The 27,096-nt window shown below is 38.4% G+C and overlaps 1 protein-coding gene across 2 annotated transcripts in view; it reads left to right on the top strand.

The window, feature by feature from the left end:
- Positions 1 to 27,096, top strand: part of usp43a (ubiquitin specific peptidase 43a) — a 225,343-nt gene that overhangs the window by 109,906 nt on the left and 88,341 nt on the right. For both annotated transcript variants that reach the window (XM_074689798.1, XM_074689791.1), the window contains exons 6-7: positions 2,849 to 2,993; positions 25,530 to 25,698. In XM_074689798.1, coding sequence (XP_074545899.1) covers positions 2,849 to 2,993; positions 25,530 to 25,698 — 314 coding nt within the window. The remainder of the gene's footprint in view (positions 1 to 2,848; positions 2,994 to 25,529; positions 25,699 to 27,096) is intronic.

Genomic DNA, 27,096 nt, shown 5'->3' with positions numbered 1-27,096 from the left:
CACACACACCAAAACAGAAGCAGTCAACGAAAAAAAAAAAAAAGAAGCTTGGAAGTGTAAGCAATGTGAAAAAGCTCACACATTTCAACACGCTAATAATTACAACAACTAATAACAAAATGATGAACCAAAATTACATGACTTGATTCAAAAAAGCAATTTAAAGTTCAGTCTTTCTGTGATTGAAGAATAAGCTAAATGTAGACTTGAAAAGACTAAAGATGTTAATGCATTATAAAAAAAATGTTAATTACATTTTACTGTATCATATCATAAAGTAACTTAACTTGAAGTCATGTAATGTATCGTTAGGGATGGATACCTTTCACATTAGAAACGATACAGTACCGATACTTGGTATCTGGTAATTGGTATTGGTACTTAAAGGTACCAATTTTCCATACTTTTTGTGTTTATGTGGTAAAAAAAGATAAGTTTGTTTGACATTAAAATATATATTTTTTCAGTTTGACAAATGTATTTGTCAATATATAACCTTGCAATGCTGTGTTCATGTCCAGCATGGAAAATCACCTACTCTGCCACTCCCTCACAGTCACAAGAATACATTTAGGTACCTAAAATGGTACCTTTTGATTTTGCGTGAATCGGTACCTGGTTCTTTTGACATAATTTGGTCTGTACCTATAAAAGTGCCTAATTCAGTACCCATCCCTTTGTATCATTGTATCAAATTGTATCAGATCATGTCCTCTCATAGCTTAACATATCATAAAACCAACCTAACATACCAGACTGTAATGTACTGTACTGTAATAAAGCCTAATGTATCATGACATAACAAAACAAGCTGTAACATGATGTACCCTACTGTACTGTACTGAACCGCCCTGAACCCTTTTGTACAATTCTGTAATGTACCTTACTGTAATGTAACTTACTGTAACGCAACATACTGTAACATAACATACTGTAACATAACAAACTGAAACGTACTGTACTGTAAGATAACAGACTGCAACATAACATACTGAAATGTTACATACTGTAACTTAACGTACTGTAACTTAACGTACTGTAACGTACCTTATCATGACAGACTCTAACATAACATACCAAAACTTAACATACTGAAACGTACCATACCATATCATGACAGACTGTAATGTAACATACTAAAACATACCGTACTGTAACGTAACATACTGTAACGTAACATACTGTAACGTATCTTACTGTAATGTTACGTACTGTAACGTAACGTACTGTAACGTATCTTACTGTAACGTTACGTACAGTAACGTACCTTTCTGTAACGTTACGTACAGTAACGTACCTTTCTGTAACATAACATACTGTAACATAACATACTGTAGCATAACATACTGAATCGTACCGTACTGTACCGTAACTAAGTGTAACATAAGGTGACATAACTAAACGTTACAGTACATTATGTACCTTACCTAAGTCCTTTCCATATTGTATTGCAATGTAACATAAAAAAAAACAGAATGTATCACACTGAATTCTACTGGGTTGTATTGAATATCAGCGTTATGTAACACAACAAAATGGAATACAATGTCATGCAATGCAACGTAATGTGGCCCAACTAAATGCAACTTCACATAATGCAACATAACACCACAAAATTTAAAGGGACTTAATGCAATGCAACCTATTATATTTTATATTATATTGTGCTGTATTGCATTCTATTTTCACATAAAATGTATCAAATGATACATCGTATAGTGATGTGTCATACAGTATTTCATGTTATCTTAATATATTGTAGTGTATAATTTGTTCTTGATCACACTATATCACATCAAAAAAGTTTCTGCTTCTTTTCAATCAGATCTAATTGAGTCAGATTTTTGATTACTCTGCAGGTCCCACTCATATTCATGATCAAGATAGTCAACACTGAAGTTACATTCCCATTTTATCAGATGTCAACTTAAAGCTGGTTCCAAAGGTGAATCAGTTTGTATTTTCATGTTTGATTTCACAAAGGCTTTGCTCAGCGTAGTGCAGTGGTGGGGAATCTTGAAAAATGACATTGGCTCCACATCTATCCACCAGTGAAGATGAATATGAGCTGGATGATGGTAAAAGCGCTGCCAGGCTCAAAACAGCAGTTGCTCCTGGAGGTCTTTTTGCCATGAAAGTCTCAGACTCATAGTGACCCACAGTCTTTTTTGACACAAACAGCCAAACGGCTTTGTAAAACAAAGATGGTGACAATCCATTTAAATCAAATGGGAACGGTGCTGACTTACCTCCTGGAACTCCTGAGACACTATTTCAGCAGAGCTCCAAACTCCTAAGTCCTCGAGACGCTCAGGGCTCATTTCAGTGTGTGATGATCTTGACGTAAAAATCAGAGAGGGAAAATGTTTGATAGATAAAGAAAAGATACATTTGAAGAAGAAACCCTTCCTTGATAATATTCCCTTCGCAGATGTCCATGTGGTTTTATATCTTGATTTATTTCAGCTTTCGAGCTGTGTCACTGATTTAAAGCTTGTTTGAAAAGGTTTTTGTAGACTTGTAGAAACTACTTCATTTGATCTGTTTCTAAAGCAGAAACCTTTAGATTTTTGGTGTGAGTTGATGTGATCACACGAGTGTGTCGTCTTATTTCGTCTGTGAAGCACACAGAGCAAATCTCAGTCTGTGGTTTACATCTTCTCAAGAGTCCTTGTGCCTTAAAAGCTCAACCCTACTTCTTTGTTCTTTAACCCTTCTTACAGACTTCTTTTTAATGAAGTCTGCAGCATTTTGAAAAAGTCTTAAAGCACTGGGAAGTACTTGTTATATCAAGTTTGGTTGTGTAATTTTACAGTCCCTTCCTCTCTGTCTCTCTCACTGTTTTAAGGTCATCCTCTCAGAGCTCTACACCACGGGTTTCCAGCGTTCCTTTTCAGATGAAGACGACCTGACAGCGATTGCTGACAGCGATGTCGTCTACGCCTTTCAGGCTCCTCCCCTCTACAGTCGTGGAGGCTCCACTCAGCACTCAGGTGGGTCGCAAGCCACAGGAGTTCTCAAAGAAATCACAGTTTTCTTTCGCCAGTGGGTTGAGTTTTTACTGTTTTAAGGGTTTACATACACTGTACTGTGGAAGAAATGTGCTTTTATCCTCATTTCTTTCCATTCCTTCAAACATGACGCTCAAACAAATTCAGTACAAAACACTAGAGGTGACCAACAGAGAACCAGAAAATCTGTTGAGGAAACTTTCTTTTCTGTAATTCTGGAAGCTGGTTTTAAAAAGGAATTCTTTTATGAGAACAGTTGGTAAATGAGGCTCAACATCATTTTCAATATAACACCACATGTCAAAGGTAAAACGTCCATTTTTATAGTTTGTTCATTAGCTGAACAGCAACACAAGCACTTTGTCTCCTCATACTCATTAAGTGAAGAAACAGCTTAAAGGTTTATTCAGCCTTGAAGCATTAAAACAACTTAAAAACCTTTTTTGTTCATTTTGGAGAGTCCTTAATGCTTCATTGACCTGAGACTTGGGATGAATGTAATGACACACTCGATGCTTTCAGAGCAAACTGGCTGACTAAGCCACTCAGAGTTGTGTACTTGTGTCAGTAAATGTTTTGCTGGAACACAGCTAATAAAAGCCTGAGTTAAGGTTCAGGCTGTGCAGAGTTTAAATTACACAAGTGTTTTTACTTTTACAGGTTTTGTTTGACGATTATAAAAAAGTTGTGGTTGTTTTTTGGGAGATTTGTGATGATTAACTTTTAAAGCCTGCCAAAAAAATCAGGGTGTCAAGATGTACAATCACTGGCTATTGAATTAGATACACCTGTTCAACTACTCATTAACCTAGATATCTAATCAGCCAATCATATGGCAGCACCAGGATGTATTTACACCTGCTGCTAAAGTTCGACTGAGCATCAGAACGAGGGACTGATGCTCTTTCTTGTAGGATAGATCTCAACTTTGTAATAGGAGAGATTGTTTCTAATATAAAGTCTTTATAATAAGTGAAGCACATTGACTTACAAAAAAAAAAAAAAGGAAGTCATCTTGCTCAGCTCGAAGTGAGGTCGCCACAAAACTGCTCCCCCTGGTGGCTGGCTGCAGTAGCCTATAGGTCAAAAAATCCATCTCCATAGTCTTTCCAGATGGGCTGTGGTCAATCTTTAAAAAAGATTAATACACCTGGAAGAAATGTTTCTCACATCTGATGGTGTGGTTATTTGAAGATATTATTTGACTGCCTTGTTTTCAAATAATCTTTTTTTCAGAAAAGTTTTGTTTTCATTAGTTATAAGAGGTTAAAAACAAGGCTTTACATCATGTTTAACGATGATTGACAGCTGCCGTTCCTGTATTTTTTTCAGGGATTGTAAAATGTGTCAGGAGGGAGAGCCAAGAGGAGATTAAACTCTTGAAAGAAAAAAATATAATTATCTTGTCACACGGCTCCACTCAGATTCTCTCTACAAGGCACACTCTGGCTGCACAACAGCTGGCAATGGCGGCACCTGTGATAGGGGTATTTTGGCTTCATACCTGTACAATGGTAAATGGCGGAGCCACGCTGTTCTCTCTTTATGTAGAGTCTATAGTCTAGCACAATACTTGTACGTGTTAAAGCAACAGGCGTGCTCAAGAGATTGAGATATAGAGTCCATAATTGCATGAAAGCAGACAAGTCAGACATTCAAGAGGAACCCACTCCATGATAGTTTTTTGTCTCAGTTTGCTTAAGAAGATGGTTTTTCACTTATCCACAGCAAAGGGATGTTTTTTCTTGCAGCATTTGTAAGAATATCATCCAGTCTGCTGGAGCAGGTACCAAGAATCCCATCTTAACACTGGTGACCCAGGATTAAAAAGACAGGATTCAAACTCGGAGCAATACCAAGTCGTTTTTCCATATCATGTAAAATGTAAACCCAGTATGTATGAATATTAGAACTAAAACTAATCATAGTGTGTATAGGTCCCCACTGAGATTCAACATTTTGAACACAGAGGTGAAACTCGCGAGGTTATTTTAAGTCTTTGGCTGGGAGAGATCTGCAAGCAGTGCAGGATTTTAAATTGTGGCAATACTGCAAGATTACACACTGAGAGTTTCTTTGTATTTGTCCATGTCATGTCCCATTGCTCCTCATCAGTTTCAATTTTGCCTTAAAATTTTTTAGCTGGACACTAAAGCAGTAACGGTTAAATGGGCGACATGGTGGCGTTAGTTTTAAGTGTTATTTTTTCTGATTAGGAAATTCTTATTTTTATTTTAAGCTATTTTTGGGGCCTTTTTGCCCAGAGGACAATGAATAGAGCAGGAAACAGGATGAGTGACATGCAGGAAAGCGGCCACAGGCTGGATTCAAACCCAAACCAAGACCACAAGGCTTTCTGGATTCCCGGGGAACCAATTTGGGGACTCCTCGTAGAAGCAAGGAATGTCAAGAAGCACTCTGAGCTCACATCAGACAAAAATCAGAGACAGTTTTGGTCGCTAACCTTAATATGAATTGCATGTGAGCTCAGCTGTGTTTTAGACCTGAGTGTGATGAGATATTACTTCAGCTGTGGCGTTTTGACGCACAGTAAACCGCAGCACATCAAGAACAGAGCTTTCTCTTGCTCCTTTGCTGCGTCAGTATCATTTTTTGCAAGTTGGCCAATTTTAGACCGGTTGTTGCAGTCCACCATGAGAGTTTTCTTACGACTTTATCAACACGCTCCGTCACATGTGATGTAAAGTCATGCTAACACAGCAGGTCCCTGCAGATAAGAACGTGAACTGCAGAATTCTTAATCCTCAAAGATTAATGTTGCTGTTGAGTGTTAAAAAGCAGAATTGAAATGCTTATGTCTTATTGAATCCTTGAAAACACTGCAAAACACTGAAATCTTAACAAGGGGTTTTGTCTTATTTTAGGTAAAAATTGTCTTTTTATACTTGGTATAAGTCACATTAATTTTGCTAATTTGTTAAAAAAGGTAGGCTAGGCCTAGATAAGCATCCTGTTTCTGCCTATGCCTTTTCAGCCAATACCTAATACAAGAACTCTGGGCTTTGTTTTTTTGTTTTTTTGTTTGTTTTTAATGGTTTGTTTAAAATATCTTTATTGTGAAAAACAAGGTATTATGTATAAAGACTGAAAAAAATTTACTACCACCATTACTACTACTACATTCAACTCATCTGTAAAAATATATCTTGTTTCAAGTTATTTAAAAACAAAAATGAGGTCTGAATAGCTTGTAACAAGTAAAAAAATCTGCCAAAGGAACAAGAAAAACCTACTTTGAAATAAGCCGTTAAGACCTCATTTTTGTGTTAAACGGCTTGAAACAAGACATTTTTCTAGACTGATAAGTTGAATGTGGCTCATATCAAGCGTAATAAGACATTTTTACTTGAAATAAGATGAAAAAGCTTGAAAAGATTTCAGTTTTTTGCAGTGTATTGGGAGTTTTAAATGGAACCAGTTCTCTGTTCCCAGTACAGTCTGAAGGAGGCTAACACCAGTGATTAAAGTTTGCTTTGCTAATAATATTTTTTTCATCGACAAACTTACTGTAAAACACAACATGATGGCAGCTCCATTGTGTGACAAGCAAAGACAAATAGTTGTTTTGTTTTTTCAAAAACAGAGAGCAGACAAACGTCAAACATCTTTGTATGTGCCACACACAGAAAAGACACACACACACACCACTGGCTAAATCAAATACATCCTAAATCCATCTCGCTTCAATTGAATCGTTTCAGAATTACCCAGAGGAATTTCTCTTTCTCGCTCTCACACACAAACCCACACGCACACACACACACAAAACCTGTAATGAATCACACTTAAGTGCCGTTTGGGAAATGTGGCTTCTGATCTTGTGAGTAACCTGATGAAAATGATGAATGGTCCTGGACTCAGAATAATTCATGAGATCACAGCAGAGCAGATTCCAGGATAGCGTAGCTCCATCCGAGTGGATTTATGTCGTGTTTTATAAAGTGTAGCAAACAGAATTTACACAAGCATTACCGCTCTGATCACAGCGTGGCACAGCGGCGGTTATGGATGATGTATGGCAACATTTTCTGCACCACTGATGGGGAAAGCGGATACTTGGAAAAACTTGTCAAAGATCTGAAAAAAGAAGCATTTAAATAATAAAACTGACTTACTTATTTATAGTGTTATGTATGTGTGTCCCAACTGTGTAAAGTCATCACATTAGGATTCAGAAGCAGATCCTCATTTTTTATCACTGTTTAAAGCTCTCTGTCAGCTGAATAAAACACAAAGACGCTCTGCTAATGAGGAAGAATCAGAGTCTTTTTGTGTTTACTGAGTTCCATACTTATACTCCTCTAACATACTCTGGAGGCCTCAGCAACACTTCAGTGTGTATCATCTTGCTGTGTGAGTATCATGTAGTGAACAATCATCTGTTGTATGAAACATGGAGGTAGTCTTTCGCTTTGTTTGAGTTTAGATGTGGTAAAGAGGTAGGTGTTAAGTCTCTTCACCATCAGCTAAGTTTAAAAACTAATGAGGTAGCAAGTAATTAAAAAATAAGCAATTCAGACCAAAGCTGTTTTTTTTAAACCAGGCTGTAAATATCTTAATGTTGTAAAAAACAGCTGTATTAGTTTGGTTTGTATGTAGTTTCAGGTGTTTCTTCAGCTAGAAATGAAGCAAAACTCGTATCTTAATGTCTTGAAAACATGTGTTAGTAAAAAAAATAACTCTACTACATTGTGTGCAGATTAAGACATAAGCTATGAATACCAGAATTGTTTATCATACCTGGCAGTAAACATGTCTATTTCAGTTTTTTTGAATGGTTGTGTATTTGGCTTTTGGTGCTTTTTTTTTTTTTCTTTTGCTTCGGTTAGAGCTATTTTCTCTTAAGTTATTGACAAAGTTTTGTTTGCTTAAATCAAATCGACACCAAAATAATTCTTAGGCTGTATTCAGACCAGAAAAGTCCTTTGGTCCACTTGTTTGGTCCGGACCAAAAGCGGACTTTATTTTTTTCGTTTGGTGCGGTTCGTATTCAGATTGTACTTTTTGCAAGTGGACTATATTCTGTAAACACATCCACGTGTGTGACGATCAGTGCTCTCATTGGACAGCACTGACAAAGGGCAGCACACAGAATACAGGCCCGGAAATGGAGGTAAACGTGTGTTTGAGCTCTTATTAGAGCTGCAAAATCATTTTCAGTTTCAAGAGCAGCTCCTTTAAAGCAGGCTTAACAACACCTTTTCAAATTTTGGAACAGCGAAGACGAATCCGCGCAGCAAGGAGACGCTATGCTCTGCGTGTCCTGACCCACAACATGCCAGAAACAGCGTGGCTAAACAGAAGACGGAGGATCAGGTATGAACCAAAGACGGTCAGGTTACGGTGGCTTTACAGGCCAAAAAGGCGCGTGTATCCTGTAGTTAATTCGGATGGACCTTGGTTTGAATTCAGACCTGCACCGGAGAACCACGAACCGCACCAGAGTTCGTTTGGTAGCGGACCAAGACCACCTCAAAAAGTAGGTCTCGGTCCGGTTGTTTGGTCTGCACCAGGGTTCGTTTGTGTCTATTCACACCTGCATGGAAAGTCAGGACAAGCGTGGGAAACGAACCCTGGTCCGTTTAAAGTGGACCAAACAGTCCAGGTCTGAATACGCCCTTAGTAAATATTTCTTGGTAAAATAATCTGTTATCTGTTTATTTAACGCGTTGATTAGGTTAATTAATTACACCACAAATTGATGCATTAACAATGCGTTAGCAATGTGTGAAAATTAACGTGATTAACTCATTGGCTGCCAGCCATTTTCAGATTATTTTGAACGATCTTTCAAGACCCAAAGAATATAGTTATCTCTGACTATAGACACGAAAACTACCTAAGTAGAGTGGACCCTCTTCTTTTATCTCTCTCTTCCTATTTTTGATCCAAAAAACAGACAAAACATACTTTTTGTGATCGTGCGTTTGTCTTGTCTTGTTCGGGCGATTCATCCTCAGATCCTCTCCATGATCTCCATCTTCTTTTCTCATGATCATGCTGCTCTTTCTCTCTGAACTACTGCGACACATCCTCAGTTGGAGCGTGAGCTGCCTGAACTTTTCTAACTTGCAGCGTCTAGCTATGTCTCTGTCATCTCACATCTTCTCCTCATATTCATGCTGACCTCTCATCCAAAGAGCACACGGCTCTCACCCACGGTAGTTTAAGAGCATGATCTTGATTGACAAGCTCCGCCAGACCCCGCCTCCTCTGCTGAAAAACATAAATTACTTATACGGATGCAGTAAAGTTGTTATTGTCTAAAAACAGCAATGGCAGCAAACACAAACGTTTTAATACTGGCCAGTTGAAAAAAACGTGGATTTGAAAATCTTCTCTTCTTTGTGTATTCATTTGATTAGTCATGCACTACAATTTTTTAATATCCTAGAATTCAGATTCTTTATTTGGGGACCTTAAGCAGATATGAGATTAAAATGTGATTAATTAGATTAATTAATTTAAAATCATGTAATTAATCAGATCAATTTTTTTCATCGCCTGACAGCACTTATAATTCTATCAACTGCTATTTCAATATATAGATTTTTACCACTTCTACACTGACTTCATTTCTCAAAACTGGAGAAATCGCCAGGGGTTAAAAACCTGACAGGTTGAGTAAGTCCTAATACAAAGCAGAATACAGTGCCTGGATTGCAGGTCAAGTTCTTGCTCTTCTGCCTTTTTTCTGTCAGAAATGGTTGGGGCCCAGTAGCTCCTCAGGGTGCTCTCACATTTTTTCCCAGTAACTGTCAGTGTCTCTGGTCTCTCAGGACTTCTGTAGCTCAGAGAACAGAGGTGTAATGTGCTGGACTCTGTGGGATCAGGTTGTCCCTTGGGTCAGTTTTCCTTTTCAGAGCTGATTTCATTATTACTTGTGCTGATTTCCTAGTCATTTCAGTATCTTCAGTCCAACACTTTGCAGCTCCTGTTTTATTTTTTTCATCTACTTTGTATGTTTTGTGGAGTAACGTTTCACACATTTATCCCTGTCAAACAGATACATGTAAAATCATGACTGTCTACGTGCGGTTTTGACCAATCAGAACTGAGAACACATGGGCTGGCAATGTGCCCTGAAAGCACAAGATGAAAGGTAACACTGTCAGAGAGAAAAGTCAAATTACACAGCAGAATATGGAGGGTGGTTTTCAGTGTGTTATGAGGTTCATCATCACACCCTCTGCTTGCTCGACCTCTCTATATTTTCCCTCTGTGATCCTGGAAATGATATCTCTGACACCGTGTAATAGCTGCTGGAGTCAAAGTGGATATAAAAGAGGTTGATACTGAAGCAGACACATATTCTGCACATGTATGAGAGCTTTCAAGAATCAGGGTATGAACCTTATTGTGTGGGAATAATGTAAACCCTAGAGACGACAAATAGCATGATGTTTTATCATGTGAAGGGAATCCTTTAGTCGTCATAACCTGCTGTGTGTTCTGGAGCTGGTTGTTTCCAAATTAGCTTTCATGAAGACTCTGGATATTGAATATAAAATTGCTCCAAAGGTAGAATAATGAGGATTTGCGTTTAGAGGAAATGGCAGCAGGAGGTCTCACGATGAAAAATCAATTAGGTCTGAATTGTCACAATAAAATCCTATTTCACCCTCAACAATCTGAGCAATTTGCACATAAATAGAGTGTTTAAAGCTCCCTAATAGTGCAGCGAGAAGACGACTCTATAATGCGCAGAAGCTCAGGGAAGCTCAGCGTGTGAACTTGAGAGATGTTTACTCGGTGCCCTTGAATAAAAAAGCGTACAGGTGAGGCTTAGCTACATGGCTCTTGAGTAATAGAGACAATAATCAAGATGGAGAAAAGGGGAAGGTGGAGAGTTTGTGCTGGAAAACAAGAGGATTTCTCAGCAGAGGGAGAAAGATATGTGACTCACTCAAGCACTGTCTTCGTTCTGAGAAAGGGGCAGTAATCAAAGTCATTTTTCATTCTCTTCTCTCTGCGCACACACTGACATCACTCTGTGTGGCCTCCAACTGCTTAGGGCTTTGTACTGGACTGCATTTTCCAACCACATATTAGTCCTGTGGTTTTTTATCAAGGCTGTGGTTATTGTGTGGAGTAACATGAAACCCTGTCGTTTTGATAATCTGCACATTTTTTCCAGCTATCCAGCTACTTCAGAATATGTAAACAAATGTCTACTTTAAGAATGTATTTTCCAACTTTTATTCATTTTTCAATAATAATTACATTTGTTTACAACAGGAAATTATTAACAAACCAAAGCCTGACACACACAAGTAGGTTGTTGCAAAAGGGAGAAGGCATTTCAGGGCTCTGTCAGCCTAGGTGGGATGCTCCTTTCTGACATGTAGTCATTAGTTAGACAGGGTAAAAGCTTCAAAATTCAAAATTAGTTTTTTCAATAGTATTATAACAAGTACAAACTGCCAAGTCGACACAGAGCATGACATTATCATGCAGAAGCTACAGCTGTCACACCAGGTGCGTTTTGATACAACCGGAAACATGTGGACCCAATGATCACGGGACTTTACACGTTGTATGTTTGGAACAAATAGTTGTGAAAAAACTTTGAGTGAATTTAAATGATAAAAAGAAAAAAAATAATACTTTGATTATTTTTTTTTCCTTCCCCCAATTTTCTGAGGCCCCCCTTGTGCTTCCCAGCAGCCCCCCAGGGGCCCACAGCCCCCACTTTAAAAAAACACTGATCTAATTCACAAAGCAGATTTCTTGAATGATTTTCAAGCAGTCTGCTAATTCTTGCAACTCTTTGCATTTTGCTGCAGTTATTGGACCCAGTTGTGACTGAGATGAGCTGTTAGCATCTCCACTTTCTATAATGAGCTGGATGAGGAGATAGTTAAAGGGGCTGTGAGGACTTTCTGGAAAAGCTTTTGTTTTACTAGGATAAAGACTGTTTTCCACCCAGCCTACTACACTAGTAGTGCCTACTATTTTAGCCGAAATTCAGTATGTAGTAGCCAGTGTGCGATAACTTTCAAAATCTGCAGTACGACAAAAATCCCTGGATGTCCTACTGAGCCAGGAAATTTTTTCAGTATGCAACAAACCAGGGTACCTGGCATACTGTTTCCCACAATGCACGGTGCTAGGGTTGTTTGTCTATGCGGGTGGCAGATTTTGGTAAATTACCGCCATCTACTGGAATGAGTTGGCATTATAACTACAATACAACAACACTAACGCTAGACGGCCTGTGAGATAGAAGTGAAATGATGAGAAACACAAGTAAATCTTGTTACCTCAAGTTATAGAAGAGGCGTTGACTTCTGATTCATTAAAGCTCATATAAACCACTAATTCACTTTTTTAAACCATATATGGATCATAAAGAAGTGGTTTTTCCATCAGCTTTAGAAATAAAAATCCCTTCCAGATTTATTTTCAGTTAACTATATAACTTTTGATAATAAATCAAATATGTGGAGTCTGCTATAATATGATTAACAATATATATATATATATATATATATATATATATATATATATATATATATATATATATATATATATATATATATATATATATATATATTTATATATATGAGATCTACCCAAGTCAAAGAAAAAAAAATCCATCACCTGTTGCTCCATTTTCTGAAACTGAAAACCAGAGTAATATACTACAAAACAGACCCAGCAGAACGGTCATACTACATACTACATGCAAAAGCAGTAGGCAGTATGCAGTGCCAACTACATACTACAGTCACTGTCCAGCAGAGTCAGTGAGGACATGACTTTTACCAATGACATTATCACAAACAGATAAACCCATGTTTAAGCCTGTGCCTTTTGTCACCCTCCTGTTTAGCTTTCTCCTGCACTGATGCCTTTTTTCTTTTCGTCAGTTCAGCTTCTGTGTCCACCATTACCACAAATTTAATTCAAGAAATCGTTCTCAGCAGAGAAAATCGCAGATGTCTTTTCTTACTATTAAACTTTCTTGGCTGGCGTGGTGTCATGAGGACTTCCACATGTTGTAAATCAGAACGATCCTGTCTTGGCATAAATCTAGAGGTGAGACTTTTACAAGATCACTGAGAAAGTCCTCACAGACCCTTTAAAAACAGATTTGACACATTTTATGGTAAATAAATCACTCACAAAATATACAGTCAGTAAATAAAACTCTTCCTCAGACAGCTCCAGACTGATTTAAGCCCTAATTATTATAACAGAAAATTCAAAGTGATGCTACAGACTTAATACAGATGCGCTTTTTTTTTAGCTCATCCCCTGGTGAAATGTTGTTTTGATCACTGAAAGTGTTGGTGTATAAGGTGTTATGTGCCATGAAGCTCATTTGAATTGAAAACAGACTGTTTTACTTAATGAATGCGTAATGGCTCATCATTTAAATCTATGCAAAAAAAAACCCTGAAACTGCTGCACGGAGACGCTACTTGCTCTGCAGCACAGTTAGTGGAGCATTTAACCCTTTATGCATGCTTTGTGAATCAGAAGATGTCGTTCCGGCTCATTTTTGTGGGCGCAGAAGCGTGTAATCCTTCAGGGAATCAGGACCAGAGTTCTCATAGCTGAAGCAAAGCAGCACACAAAGACACTGGTTGGTTTATCAGTGACCGCTATTACAAGGAGTTGATTGAAATCATCCAAATCTCATCATGATTGAAATTTAATTGTTAGCTAAATGCTTTTAATGTCAGACCAAATAACTGTCAGCTCACTGAGAAAGTCACCCGCTTTAAGATTTCAAAAGCAAATATTCACAGAAAATAGTGTGATTTGTTGTAAAAGGGCATCGGGATAAAACTGTCAAAGCGTACAGCCTTGGCATGCACAAGACAACATCAGACAAGGGATAAAATACACAGTTTTGTCTGCAGAGGGCACCAAAATCAAAATGTTACTGCCTTTATTTATAAAGCACTTTGAAAACAACCACAGCTGAAACAAACTGCAGTACATAAAAGATGGCAAAGGCATAAAAAAAGTTAGTAAATAACAAATTAATCAATTGAACAAAGGTGCAGGTACTGAAACAATTGTTAAATTATTCTTAAAAAAATTAAGAAAAAATGAAAAAAAAAAAACTAAAAGCTGAAACAAAGTGCTGTACATAAAAGATGGTGAAGGCATAAATGAGTTAATAAATAACAAATTAATCAATTGAACAAAGGTGCAGGTACTGAAATAATTGTTAAATTATTATTAAAAATTTAAGAAAAAATGAAAAAAACAAAATTAAAAAAAACTTAAAGCTGAAACAAAGTGCTGTACATACAAGGTGGCGAAGGCATAAATAAGTTAATAAATAACAAGTTAATCAATTAAACAAAGGTGCAGGTACTGAAATAATTGTTAAATTATTATTAGAAATTTAAGACAAAAAAAAAAAAAAACAATGCTGAAACAAAGTGCTGTACATACAAGTGGCGAAGGCATAAATAAGTTAATAAATAACAAGTTAATCAAACAAAGGTGCAGGTGCTGATATAATTGTTAAATTATTCTTTAGAAAATTAAGAAAAAATGAAAAAAAATAAGATAAAAAAATAACTAAAAACGTAAAAAAAAAAAGGGAAAAAAAAAAAAAAACATAAAACCAAAATAGGAGCAGAGCCCCAAACTGGGTTAAAAGCCAAGAAATAAAAATGGGACCTTGGTACCTCAAGGAGCAGCAGATTAGCTGACCTGAGGCACCGAGCAGGAGTATGGGGGTGAAAGAGTTCAGAGAGGTACAACTGGGCCGGACTATTTAAAGATTTATAAACAAATAAAAGAATCTAAAAATGGGTTGTAAATGCACAGACAGCCAGTGAATGGAGGACAGGATGGGAGTTATGTGCTCCCTCTTACCTGCTCCAGTTATTAGGAAAGCAGATGCATTCTGCACCAACTGGGGACCAATAACATTAATGTTACTGGTTGTGTCTGAGAGAAGAGGTCACTATTTGTTGAGATAGAAATAGCTTTATAACCTTGTGCTTATCTCACATTTTGTGGTGGAAAAAAAGTGTCATTGCTTAACCTGTAGAATAGATCTAAAGTGAGACCTTGTTATGACACGGTGTGATAGTTACAGATTTAAAAATGCTGCTCTGTCTGTGCTCATAGACTCTGATTGACTTATACTGAGACAACATGCAAATCAAACCCTGCTAAATACACTAACTGCGCCGCTCCACTGAGGCAATTAAAGGCCGCCTAAAGCAAACTCAGAGCAGTAAAGTAAAAAAAAAAACTTGTAACATTCACAGGGGAGCTCTTTCCCTGCCAGTGGTGTTCATCATTTAAAATAACCTGAAGAGATTAGAGACAGAGAGAAATTTGTTGTGTCTACATTTGGTGCGCTGATCATCGTCACTGCCTCAGGAACTTGTTCTCAGATCATCAGGGAAATAACGTTACCTCACCTTAGCTGTCGTATGAAGCACAGGAATGATGGGAAATGAGTGTGGATGCCAACAAGGAAGATTCATCTGCCCATCAGCCTCAAAAAGGCCTTATATTAAAAACAAAACTAAACAAAATAAAATATAAAACAAACAAAAACAGTAAGGTCACCTGTTGTTTAGAGGGATTTTTGATACATGGTGTTACCTGCAGTCTTCTAAACACAAAGCTGTCATTCCTTCATAACTTACAAAGTAGATAATAGGAGTGTGAAAAACATCGATATGGCAATACTTTGACCTGTGATAAAATATCAATATTTCAACTCTTAATATTGATATTTTTGTTGATATAAAATTTCATATTTTAGGTGAGTTGGAAGTACAACATGGCTTCCGCGCCTCCACTGCAGTAGATGGCGCCAAAGAGCTTCTCCACTGTATGTTGCCTATAAACTGTATATTCAATCTCAAAGTATATTTAAAATATTTTATTCCTAAACTTGATGATTGGGTTGGGTTATGATGCTGTTAACATCAGTGTTTTCTCTCTATTCTTGGGTCAGTTAGTTTAAAATCATTTTAATTTTAAGTTTTACAGAGTAGTAGACTGAAACAATAATCATTGCCAAGTTTTGCGCAATATCAAATTTTTTTATGAGTAAGATTGGTTATACCAAGTGACATTTATCAGTTTCCCCAACTGACCATATCTCTCATCCAGTAATTTTTTTTGCAACAGAAGTTAAATGTCACAGAAGTTTAAGTCAGTGGTCCCCAACCCCCGGGCTGTGGACTAGTATTGGTCCGTGGATCAATTGGTACCGGGCCGCAAATAAAAAAAATACTCAACTTACATCATTTCAGTTTGATTTATTGTCTGATTCTAAACAATTTTATTTTGAATAGAGGTCGACCGATATGGGTTTTTTGGGGGCCGATGCCCATGCCGATGCTTTCCAAATTTGGGCAGCCGATGCCGATATGCATAGCCGATTTTTCCAATTTGATATTCAGGCCGATTGTTAAATAAATATATATTTATCACATTTTTGTAAAACGCAGCAATTTCTGAGCAACTAAAAGAAATCTATTACAACAAGTCGTGTCCAGTCCTCTGAACATTTATTCAGCTTTAAAAACAATGAAATATTTTGTCTGAGTAAACACACAATGTAACAAGCAGTAGTAAACATTCACACTCTTCTTAAAATGTCAAAAAAGAAATTTAAACTTATTAATATAATTTGAACAAAAGTATGTAATGTATCCAAGGGGTTCCACAAGTTTGAGGTGCTCATCTTTTTTTGTGCCTGATCAAAAATTGCGTCATTTTATACAACGGAATCAAAAATCGGCTTTTTAAAAGAAAATACGGCCGATGGCCGATAGAGACAAATGTCCAAATATCGGCCCGATATATCGGCTGGCCGGTATATCGGTCTACCTCTAATTTTGAAAAATGACTGGATTCTCTTGGTCATACCCGGCCATACCTCTATGACTCATTCTTGATCCCAAAACTCCAAGTTAGCAAAATGAACAAAAAATAAAAATTTTGTCTGTCATTAAACCGGTCCGTGGCACGATAAAAGTTGGGGACCACTGGTTTAATTGACAAACTTGATGCACTTTATGTTTTCAAGTTAAGTGTATGTATCAAACACTGCATCTGACTTTATTTTAACCACAAGAGAATATAAAAAGCTGTTTTCAATCAAATAGTGAACTGTGTAGAATATCGCAATATGTATTACAATATTGTGTTATTGTGATACTATCGTTACCCAAGTATCATGATGCTTATTGTGTCATATTGTGAGGTTCTTGCCAATGCTCACCCCTAGTAGATGAACACTCCTTAGGCCCACTCTGTATGATGACAGGCTGACGTATGAAAGCACAATTAAAATGACACAAAGTTAATAACTGACCAGTCAGAAAGATCTTATGTATTCTTAGTCTCCTGCTGTTTTTTGGCACACTTACATGTTGCTATGCCGGCACGATGCTTCATGTAGGTACATCACATGAAAAAAAGAGACGGGTGGGCTAGAAGGAGCTCATTTGGATTTAAAGAGATACACCAAAACAGGCAGCATTAAATCTGGAGAATTCTGTGACTTTTTACCGTACAACATGATGAAAAAAAGAAGGTAGCAGAGTTTAGATGAGGTGGGTGTAGTGGGAGGATGCTGATAAAGAAGGAGAGAAAAGAAAAGGAGTATCAGGTGTGTGTTCCCCCCCTGCTGCCGCCCTAATCTGTCATTTCGCTGTTGGCAGAAAGCTCAGGTGCTTTGCTGACAGTGGGGGCACTTGTGGTCAGCTGGCTGCTCACCACCAGGACCTGTGATGTGTCTGTGTGTGGGGCTAAGCCCAAGGCCCCCTGGGTATTTTTAGTCAGGTGTGTGGATCTCTCTGACAGGGGTCACTCATTTGGTCTCGAACCACTTGGGAAAAAGCTCAAATTGTTGTCAGTTTGTGGCAAAAAAAAACTTCTGAAAGACTTTTTTTTCCTGTCTGTGTTACAGAAAGTTTTTGACCTCAAAGTTGGCTTAGTGCCTTTTCACCTACAGTAAATAATATTGTCTCCTTAAAATTATATATAGGTGTGTGTGTGTGTGTGATTGTGTTCCTGCAGAGTAATGGGACCATTAAGCATTCAGTTCTGATGCACTAATACACTCATCATCCCTATCATCTGTTCTTATCAAACAGAGACCCTGCAGGAAGTAACCTTTTAACATCCACAGTCTAAAAGGGCTCATTAGCCTCAAGTCACATTCAACTTTCAGAGAGCAGACACTTCCTAAACAACTCTCAGAAGACTGAATAGAGACTTTAACCAAAGGGAAGGTTACTGTAATGCTTTAAATATGTCAAATTAAGTCGTAAGATAAGAATGTTTTGAGTAATACTGTTCAAACAGCAGCTCCTTGGTATCATGCTTGGGTTTAGAAGCTCTCATAGGCTAATATTGATACCAGTACTGATTATTTTTTGATAGGGGTAGGAGAAAACAATCGTTACACAATACATTGGGGTTTTTTTGTTTGACAACATCAAAACTGGGATTGTTTGTCAAAAAATCGTTTTACGTTTTTCAAATTCAAATTCTTCATTCCAGTCTTTGTTTATAAACTGGGTTAGAAAAAAGTTACCACTTTTCTCCAGCAGAGGGTGAAATGTTTCTCTCCTAAATATGACTCCTGATATAGTCTGTTGACATTATCATCATCATTTAACTTTTTCGCGTGGTCTCAATCTCAAAAATTGCAAATATTGAAGAATCGCAATTTAAAATGAATCAGCCCCCCCAAAATCATAATAGAATCAAATCCCAAGAATGGCATATCATCCCAGCCCTATTTTTTAAGTAAGGATTAAACAACGAGGAAGCATGCATTAGACCGTTCTAAGGCACGACGCGGAGTGGGAACACCATGACGCGGAGTGGGAACACCACGACGCGCAGCGGAGTGGGAACACCACGACGCGCAGCGGAGTGGTGTTACTCCGCGGAGTAACAGTATGAACTTCCACTTGCTCTGAGTTTCGATTCTGTTTGTGATCCAGATTGTTAAAGCTGTCATGAGCACGCCAGATTTCTAGATTTGTAAGATAGTGGGGCAATATTGCATTGATTAATACAGTGCAGTACGAATGGTCCAGGTAGCTCTGGAACATAGCTCTGTGCTAACCCTAGCTGTTATCTGCTGCTAGCTTAAAGTATCTGAGATCTTTTGCTTCAACTAGAAATGAGGTTTGATAAATGGAGTTACTATCCAGTGTTTAATGGCTGTTAATCAACCAAGTAGCAGTTTAATGATGAAATTTAAAACAACATTGCTGCTTTTTACTTAAGGCGTATGTGTTTGCAGTGAATAGAAGAGAGTATCTTTATTACCACTGGGCATCCCACAGATTTGATTCACAACCAAGAAACCTCCTGTGACTCAGTTATTCCAAAGCTCAGGTGCAAGCGAAAGGCAGATTTATCTCAGCCAGCTGCTGCTGTTGCTGGTTGTGCTGGTGGTGGTGGACGTTGGGGGTAAATAGTGACAGTGATGAGTGGAGAGTCTGGGAGAGAGGGGATCTGACAAAATACAGAAGACAGGAAGAAGATACAGAAAGGGAAGAAAGAAGAGTGGATGAAGGAGGAGTTTTTAATCCTTCAGGGCTAACTTACTTATTAATCTATTTTGCATTTTCTAATTTTCTCTCTGTAAATGAGTGCTTTCTGAATTTCTGCTCCCATAAGCTCACCTGAGTTTCTTTGTTTATCTTATGATTAAAAGATGTTAAATGGATTCAGAGGCAGCCTTGATGAACTACAAACTGGAGGTAATGCTATGCGCATCTATTTTTTAGCTCTGATTTCTTAATTTGTGTTTTATTCATTGAGGAATATTTGTCTTTCAACATGCACCACTGCTCTGTCCTTGTTGTTCTGGGAGAAGTCCTCCCCTCTCACTCTCACAGCCTCTCTGTCTCTATCCACTTTGGTCTCCTCTCTGGTTCACGCGCCTCCCTCTCCTATCTAACCAACCGCAACACCTCTCCGTCTGTGGCTTCCCTCTGTCCATCTGAAGAGGAGGAGGAGGTGAGAATGAGAGTCTGACAGGAGGCTCTCCAAGCACACTTGGGGCACGTAGGCGGGATAACAGTCTTTGCTTTTCAAGATGTACTTTCTGGTTTTCTATCTCCTGACTGAAACACTGGTTTTGTTAAAATAAGGCTGAGTAGGGATTTTTTTCAATTCCTGGACAGATTGCTTTGTAAAACAACATAAATGAAAGTTTTGACCAGCAATATTTACACAATGCTTTTACAAACACTGTACACTGTAGAATAGCATTTGAAGAGCGAGTATTATTCATTATTTATGCCACAGGAGTGCTCAAAAATACATTGTTGATGAGTGACAGGTTGAACCCCCTTCTGCCCTCAGAACTGTCTTAAATCTTGGCGTCACAGATTCAACAAAGTGCTGGAAATATTCTTTGGAGATGTGTTTTTAAAAGGATGGACATGATCAACAACAATACTCAGGTAGGCTGTGGACTTCAAACCATGCTCAGTTGGCACAAAGGGGCCCAAAGTGAGCCGAGTAAATCGACCCCTCTCCTTACCTGCAGCAGCAGCTTGAAATATTGACACAAGGCTTCCATGTTGTTGATCCAAATTCTGAGCTGACCATCTGAATGCAGGGGTGGGTACCGATTAAGGTACTTTTATAGGTACCTCCCAAACTCTGTCTGTAGTACCCAGTACCAATAAAATCAAACAGTAGCAGGTTTTGGTACCTAAATGTACTCTTGTGACTTTGAGGGGTTGAAAGACTAAGCTGTTTTTCATGCTGGACATGAACACAGCATTGCAAGGTTATACTCTGAAGAATAAGAAAAAAACTTTTATTATTAAACAAATTAATATTTTTAACCACATAAACACACACAAAAGTACCGGTAGTTGGTATAGATAAGTAGCGATACAGATTGCCAGGTACCAAGAATGTGTATCGTATCAATTCAAATGTGAAAGGTACCCATCCCTATCTGAGGCCTGGACCACACGTATATGGATATTTTTTTGATCGGATATATTTGTCCTCGTTTAAAAAAAAATCTCCGTTCACACCACAGAAATATCTCTGTCTATACGAAGAGGCCAAACTGAAAACGATCACCTCTGAAGCCTGCAATGCCATGCCTGGACGATAGGTGGCAGGTTAGCAAAATGTGAAAACCATCGAAGAAGAATGTTATGAGCATGCGCAGTCAAACACAGTGACTTGTTGCTAGGCGCTTGACGTCATCGCGTCAACACCAGCTCCGTTTAACACCGCTATACGGATCCACTCAACCAGATATTTTTTTATTTCTTCACTTTTTTACCCGTTTTTTAAAAATCGCCGTGTTCGTGTGGTTAAGAGACCCAATTGGACAGAAAAATGTGCGTTGAGGAATATATCCATATATGTGTGGTTCAGGCCTGAATGTGGAGCAGAAATCCAGACTCATCAGACCAGGCAACATTTTTCTGTCTTCTATGGCCCGGTTTTGGTTCACCTAGCATCGTCCTCTGCTGCTTTGCCCCGTCTGCTTCAAGGCTGGACGTGTTGTGCTCAGAGATGCTATTCTGCAGACCTTGGTTTTAATCACAGACTGTAAAAAAAATGGCTTCTTGCTCAGCTGGAAGTGAGGTTGGCACAAAAACTGCTCCCCCTGGTGGCTGGCTGCAGTATAGGTAAAAAAAAAAATCCAGCTTCCCAGTCATTCCAGATGGGCTGTGGTCAAACTTTAAAGAATTAACACACCTCGTAGAAATGTTTCTCACTTCCGATTGTTGTGGTGATTTGAAGATACTATTCGGCTGCCTTGTATTTATATCCTCTTTTTTCGGAAGAGTTTTGTTTTCATTAGGTATAGGAGGTTAAAAACGAGGCTTTACGTCACGTTAAACGATGATTGACAGCTGCCGCTCTTGTGTATTTTTTTTCAGGGACTCTTAAAAAATGTCAGGAGGTAGAGTACTTTTTATCGTCTCCAACCTGCCAGTCCATTTTCTCTGACTTCTTACATCAACAAGGCATTCTGACCCAGAGATTTTGTCTTTTTGGGACCAGTGAACCAGCAAAGTCTGTTAAATTTATTTCTCTGGTCTGGTGCTTTGTTTGAACTTCAGCAGCTTGTCTTCAGCACGTCTACACATGACTGAGACCTTGAACACGCGTTTTCGAAGACAAATATTCCCCTCTCATACATTTTCGAACATACTTTGGTCCACACTCACCAGGCAAATCTGCTGGTGAGTGCGGCACAAAGGACGACACACCTGGCATCTACACGAAACCATGAAAATGGAGATTTCCAAAATCTTCACTCTGGTTGGATTTTTCAGAGACATTGATTTCAGTGACGTAAACTGGCCTAAACATGTAAAAATAAACGCGGTTTCCCAGTTACCCGTCTACATGTGGACATGACCTGAATGCATTGAGTTGCTGCCATGTGATTGGCTGATTAAATACTCGTGTTAACGAGTAGATGAACAGGTATTCCTAATTAAGTGGTCAGTGAGTGTTAATCTCACTTATTCTCTGATGAATGGCAGTTCCCTTTTGTTCTTTGGTCAAAGTCTTATAAAGAACACAAGACACAGAAAGGCTGGATTAAACTGACAGCTGCTATGTTGTTTAATTCTCATTAGTGTTTTTTTTTTAAAGCATTAACACACATTTCCCAGTCAGCTGAAGTACTAACATCTCTAAGAGGATTGGGTCTTTGAATGATATTTTCAAGTAAGAGAAAAAAGGGCCCTCTAACCAAAGCTTTGAGCTGAAAGATTCTTGGCTGTGATCACATTTTCCTCAAAGCTTAACAGGACAAAAACACTCAAAAGCCTATAGATGTAATCTAAGTGAGTCTAGGCTGGAGAGTCATAACAAGATCTGTTCTTTTTCTCAAGGTTCTGCCCATTCTTCCACCAGCAAAGAGGTTATCAAATAACTTTCTTTTCATTTAAGTGTATGAAATGCTGAGTATTGAGTGAATGTTGTTTAAAACTCAAGCAAGTGTTGGCTTTAAGGTAGCATATAGGTGCTCCTTTGGTTAATATGAGGGTGGTGATGGTGGCTGTTGAAACAAAAACAAAACTAGTGACAATCAATGAGTCTGTGGCTGTAAAGTGACAGAGAGGATGGAGGGAATGGTCGACAGAGGCAGGCGACGGATAAATTGGTCGTCTAAAGGTCAGCCGATATGCATAAAATGCCACATCCAGTTCTTCTCTATTTGATTTGATGGAAGTTTTGACAAATAGTCAAAGCTTTTGAAGTCTGTCAGCTTATAAAAGGTCAGCACTTTAATTTTCTTGCCCAACAATGGTCACTTTTGCATGTGGAGCTATTTGCATATAGAAATAGTAGTCACTCACAGCTGCCTTTTTCTGTCCTCTCCTTAAATGTAAACAGAGAAGCTCTCAAAACAAACCTTAGCTGAGTGTCTACTGGAGTGTTCCTCTGTGTCTGTACCAGGGGAAAAAGATACATAGATATGTACCAAACCGTGTTATTACGCCACCTTCAGGTTTGGTTTTAGTTTTGTTTTTTTTCCCTCTCTGATCAGTTGTATGCTGTGGCTCAAACAGCTGTTTGCAGTCACCTGTGATTGTTGGAGTGTGTGTCAGAGAGGAGAGGGTGTACTGATCGAAGAGTGCTTGTAGTGCAGCACAGATTGTGTCATTATCAGAGAAAAAAAAAGTGAAGCCTCTCTCCAGGCCACAGCAGTTAAGATTAACCTTGTTAAGCTTGTTCAAGGTCACTCTGTTCTTACCTGAGTCAGCTTCTATTTATCAATTACAAACAATTGAGGACGGGTAATGGTGAACAACAGGGCAATGTGCTGAGTAATAAAGAGGGAATCTTTACAATAAAAACAAGAAATTAGGAATCAATAGAAACTGGGTAAACAAAAACAAGGTGGGAAATGAAATTAGATTGGCCATCACTCAATAAAAATGAGGTAAGTAAAAACAAGTTAAAGTGTCATCAGTAAAAATAAGATAAAGAAAAACAAGGTAAAAAGAAACATAAATACAGTCTCACAGCTCTGACACTCTGACTTGTTGGTCATTCTGATGGCTGCTGGGACAAAGCTGTTTCTATAAATCTCCTGGTTGAACAGGCTATTACTGAATGTTTACATCATCATTCTTTATTGTTGAGAAATTCATTCCTCAAAAAAAAGGCTTTAAGCAGGATAGTCAGACATCCAGCGTGGTAAGAAGGAGCATGTAGCCCTTACCAAAAGTGGGACCAGAACTAAGAATTTGTTTGTAATATGACTTTTTTTGTATTAATGTTCACCCCTTTTGTGGCAGGGGTGTGAAACAATATCATTACGGCAATATATTGTGATATCTTCACCTGTGGTAAAATATTGATATTTCATCTCTCAATATTAATATTTTTTGTTAAAATAAAAAATCATGTTTTAGGTGTGTTGTTAGTACAATATGTCTTCCGCGCCTCCACTGCAGTAGATGGCGCCAAAGAGCTACTCTGCTGTATCATAAATATAATCTCAAAGTATATTCAAAATATTTCCTAAATAATTCCTAAACTTGACAATGTGGATTTTGATGCCGTAAACATCAATGTTTTCTCTTTATTCTCGGGTCAGTTAGTTTAAACTCATTTCAAGTTTAATTTTTACAGTGCAGTAGACTGATAAAACAATAATCATAGTCATTTTTTGCGCAATATTACATTTTTTATGAGTTATATTGGTTTCACTAAGTGACATTCATCAGTTTCACCAACTCACCACGTCTTTCACCCAATAATTTTTTGCAACAGTAGTTTGAGTGACAAACCTGACAAACTTTATGCTTTCAAGTTAAGTGTATGTAAGAAACATTACATCTGACTTTGTTATTTTAATGAAATGGAACAGTTGTTTTAAATCAAAAAGTTAACTGTGTAGAATATTGCCAAACATCATGACCTAAGTATCGTGATGCATATCATATCATGAGGTCCTTGCCATTACGCACCCGTATTATGTGGTAGATTGACTCTCAACGTTATTCTAAATGAAAAATCTGCCCACATTAAGTGCTTTGAAGAGGTTAATCTTTGAGTCTGCCGCTTTTTTAGTCTATTTTATCACTCTTAATATATTTAAGTCAGCTTTGTTTTAAAATGTTGAAAAATTGCACTGAAAATATACATGAGTTATACTCTGTGTGTCTACATCCTAATATTAGTCTGTCTTGTGTGTGTACAACACCTTCTCTTCTCACTCAGTGGCTGTGTGTTTACTTTGTTTGTGTGGGATGTTTGAAGGTGGCAGTGATTAATTGCACAGTATGCTTGAAACAAGCATTGGATAATTAAATCCTTTGATAATGTCAGAGTTTATGTTTCCATAGAGACCAGGTTGTGTGGTCTGCACACCCTCGGCTGTTACCTACGATTAATCACTGTGTGTTTGTGTGTAAAAGTCCATGTGGTCAATGACATAATCTTTCTGCAGCTGCTGGAGGGGAGTAAGAATCAATGTGAGATTGTCATTTTAAAGCTTCTTCTTCCTCTCTCTGGTTCTCCACTCAGGGTATCACCACAGCCTCCCCTCCTCCCCTTACACCTCCACAGCCGGACCTGATGGTCAGAGACTGCCTTCGTCTGGCGCCCTCTCCTCTGAATACCTGAACCAGGGCAGCTCCTCCAAGGTCCTTTTCCTCATCTGCAACACAGCCGGCAGCGGCCAGCAGGCTGTCAGGTGAGCTGCGGGCTGATGGATTCTCAGGATGTTACCGGTTCAGGTTTTATTGATGCTTAGGATTCCACTTCAGTTGATCCAGTTGCAGAGGAATAAAAGTCTGTTCTTGATGTTTTCAGCTCATTGGAGCTGATCGGATTTACTCAGATTTCCTTTGTGGGTTTCTTTGTGACAGATTTCAGAGCAGCACAAACATTCTTCCTCCTGCTGTTCTGAACATTTCTCTGTATCGGGACTTTATTTGTTCTTTTACGATGACATAATCCAGTGCTACCTCAGTGTCAACCCCCAGCTTCTGTTTGACTTTGACCCGTGTATCTGCTGCAAAGACTGTCAAAACTGAGGCGTCTTTATTCTGAGCTCCTGTTCAGCTAGAGGTGAAAGCCAGAGGAGCAGAAATATCAGACTGAGTGACACACTTTGGTTTAAAAAAAAAGCTCTGAACTGAGATGATTTTAACTTTATTCTGACTTTAAAAAACAAATGCACCAAACTAATGATACAACATCTGTTCATTTCAATGTCTAATGATTTCAAAAAGTGTAAAAGACCCAAAAACCCCAAACAAAAATTGGTCCTTTCACACAGAAAATTTTGGCACCACGCACACTCAAAAATTTCTAACCAGCTGGACAGAGACGCACGAACAAGACAGCAGAAAAACAGGATCTCCCAGTGGTGGAAGTGCAGAAATGCAGGCATCTGTTTGACTCTTTGGCGTGACACCTGAGTTGTAAATAATTCATGGCATGAAATTGCGCCACTCTCGACAGAGAAGAGGAATCATTTAAAGGAAGAACTTGGAAAAATCTCTGGGACAGATATGTGTCATGATGTAAACAAAGGTAAACTTCTTCGACTCTTGTTTAGCAAGCTGGTAGACGTGTGTTTGTGATACACCGCCCCCTACAATTTTGGAGTGGACGCTAACAGATGAAGCCGGATGCTAAAAAGCATGAAAGCCTCACGCATTCTCTCGCGCGGATCACGTGCATTTCATTTACACACCTCACGTTCGCGCAGTAAGCATAACACAGCCTTTAGGGATAATAGAGAGGTTGAGGTAGAGAGTTAGGCAGGTAGAGTGAAAGGGGGAGAAAGAGGGGCGGAGAAGGTAGGCAGGGAGAGAGGAAGAGAGTTCAGATGAAAGGGGGGGGGACTTTGAGAGAGTTAGGCAGGTAAGAAAAGAAAGGTTAAGAGAGATTTAGAGAATTGTGGATGTAAAGAAAAAGAGGTAGAGAGAAAGAGTCGGGTAGGTAAAGGGAGATGTAAAGAATCAATGTAGAGGATTAGGCCCTGTTGACATGACAGTCTTTCATCCTAAACGCAGTGAAAGAAAATCTGCGTTTACATGGAAAAGTCCCCTGCAGTGGAATAGTGGAACAGTTTTCCACTAAA

Source organism: Halichoeres trimaculatus, unplaced genomic scaffold (genome assembly GCF_033239565.1).
Source record: "Halichoeres trimaculatus isolate MK-OKI-2021-1 unplaced genomic scaffold, fHalTri1.1 fHalTri1_scaffold_2, whole genome shotgun sequence".
NCBI classification, from domain to species: domain Eukaryota; kingdom Metazoa; phylum Chordata; class Actinopteri; order Labriformes; family Labridae; genus Halichoeres; species Halichoeres trimaculatus.
Note: the sequence above shows the minus strand (reverse complement) of the source record. Positions and strands in the feature narration are given on the sequence as shown.